At 38.1% G+C, this 2,522-nt stretch overlaps 1 protein-coding gene across 1 annotated transcript in view; it reads left to right on the forward strand.

The window, feature by feature from the left end:
- The window catches only part of KPNA4 (karyopherin subunit alpha 4), a gene marked incomplete at its 5' end in the record, with an annotated part of 65,375 nt that extends 63,334 nt beyond the window's left edge, over positions 1-2,041 (forward strand). The window contains one exon of the mRNA XM_080695842.1: positions 1,919-2,041. Coding sequence (XP_080551968.1) covers positions 1,919-2,017 — 99 coding nt within the window. The 3' untranslated portion in view covers positions 2,018-2,041. The remainder of the gene's footprint in view (positions 1-1,918) is intronic.
- Between the last annotated feature and the right edge of the window lie 481 nt (positions 2,042-2,522).

Here is a 2,522-nt window from a genome sequence, read left to right on the forward strand (position 1 = left end):
AAAGTCTTCATTTTGCAACATTTATGCTGAATATAGAATCCTAGATTTACAGTTTATTATTTTTTCTTTCAATATTCCATTTTATTTGTTTTCATTTTCTTATTGGTGCATTGTTGTCATACATCTTAATGGAGTGCAAGATGATAGAGAGTTATCATGCACACACCCACACATCACTTTAGCCCTTACCCAATTCCCAACCCGTTTCCTCCTCCCTCCCTCATTCTCATATTTGGTTTAGTGATTAACATTGATATGTTTGGAATATACAGGAAAAGCATACTCTTATAGTAGTTAAGTTGATTGTCATAAATTGGAATTTTAGAAGTTCTAATTTGTAAATTTGTAGTTGAGTGAATAATTCTAGTAAGGTCACAGGATCTTACAGTTTCTAATACCTCAACATTGAATTCTTTGTTATATTACATCATGAGAAGTATAATAGAAGTATAATTTAGATGATTTTATGGTTATGAAAATTATACTTTAAGTTTATAATTTTGTGGAATATAAAGCATTTAAAGTCTTTTCCAGTATTAGTAGAGTTATTATTTTAGTTTTAATAAAACTATTATAGTTGTTGTTAAAAGATTAGGCAGGGCTGAGGGTACAGCTCAGTGATAGAGTACAAAGGCCCTTAGTTCAGTCCCCATTACACATACTACCACCAACCCAATAAAGACCTAACCAAAGATTATAGACTTAATTTCTCAATGTGACATTAATTTTTCTTTGGGGGGGGGGGCTTTAACCCAGGGGCATTCTACCCCCCAGCTACACCTAGCTTCCCCTCCTTTTTTTTTTTTTTTTTTTGCGGTACTGGGAATTGAACTGGGGGTATTCTATACCTCTGAGCTAACACCGTAGTCTTAATTTTTAGTCTTTATTTTTTGGAGGGCCTAAGTAGCTGAGACTGGCATTAAACCTGTGATCAGCCTCCCAAGTGCTGGGATTAAAAGTGTTGTGCCACCACACCTGGCTTTTTTTTTTTTTTTTTTTTTTTTAAATAGGGTCTCACTAAGTTGTAGGGAGCCTCCCAAAGTAGCTGAAGCTGGCTGCGAACCTGCAATCCTCCTGTCTTAACCTCCTAAATACTGGGATTATAAGCATGGACCACCAGCCCGGCTGGGTGTGTGTGTGTGAGTGTGTGTGTGTTTAATGCAACCAACTTTACTTTCCTAAGTACAAGAGAAAGTGTAATGAGTACCATTGTGTACCATCTCACTTTGGGGATTGGGACCATCTCCAGTTTATTATTGCTACTTCATTTGGAAGGGAAAGATTTTCATATTGCATATTCTCTTAAGTTTCTTCTCATTTATATATTCTCTAAGAAATATACCTTATGAACTGCCCTGGCTTTCTAAAGAATCATAGTATTTTGTTGGCACTCATTGCCTTTGTATTTCTTTTGCAGTACTGGGGATGGAACCCCAAAGGCATTCTACCTCTGAGCTATACCCCCAGTCCTATGAACCCATGGACATTCTACCTCCGATTTATACCCCTAGCCCTATTTTTTATTTTGAAACAGGTCTCAGTGAATTGCAAAGGGCCTCACTAAGCAGATGAGGCTGTTCTCTAACCATGATCCTCCAGTCTCAGCCTCCCGAATGCAGGGATTATGAGCATTGCACCACCATGCCCAGCTTCCCAGTCCTAGTTTGTAGTCTTTATATTTTTTGAAAGGGTCTCACTGAGTTGCAAATGGCCTCACTAAGTAGCCGGGGCTGTCTGCAAACCGCAATCCTCCAGTCTCTGCCTCCTGAATGCTGGGATTACAATTGTGCGCTACCACGCCCGGCATTTGTACTTTTTTTTTTTTTTTTTAAGGATAATGAGAATATTGCTAGAGTGTTACTAATACGTATTTTGAAACTAATCATCATGTTCTTTTTGTTTTTCTTTTCACTCCTAGATTGATGAAGATCCTAGCCTTGTTCCAGAGGCAATTCAAGGTGGAACATTTAGTTTCAATTCATCTGCCAATGTACCAACAGAAGGGTTCCAGTTTTAGAAAGATGTTGTGGTTGTTAGGTACAATGCAGCACTGAGTTATATATATATTTATATATATACATATATATAAAAAGGTTTGATCCATCAAGCTTGGCTCATGGGATCTGCTGCTGCATTAAATCGGGAAAGAAAATGTGAAGATTTCATTTGGAATCACAGAAAATGCCCAAATGAGGTCAAGATGGCGAGTGGGTGCGAGTGAGAATGAGTGGCAAAATGTAACGAAAACTTTACATGGATGCTTATTTAGGTTGTTCAAAGTAAAAAGGGCTACAGGTCACAGATCTTCAGTGCCTGAGAAGGAACATTGACTTACTCTATATCAGTTGAGGGGAAAGTGAAATACTGTCATCTTCAAGCCTTGTAAGCATGAAAGAGAATAGAGTGCCCATATAAAGTAAGGAAAATGAGCCCAGGCCTTGCTATGAAGCAGTGTGTGAATGGACAGTGTTGAGTGAATGTCTGGCTCAGTGATAGAGAGCCAGGTTCATCTTTCAAATCTA

Source organism: Muscardinus avellanarius (genome assembly GCF_963383645.1).
Source record: "Muscardinus avellanarius genome assembly, chromosome: 5".
NCBI lineage: Eukaryota > Metazoa > Chordata > Mammalia > Rodentia > Gliridae > Muscardinus > Muscardinus avellanarius.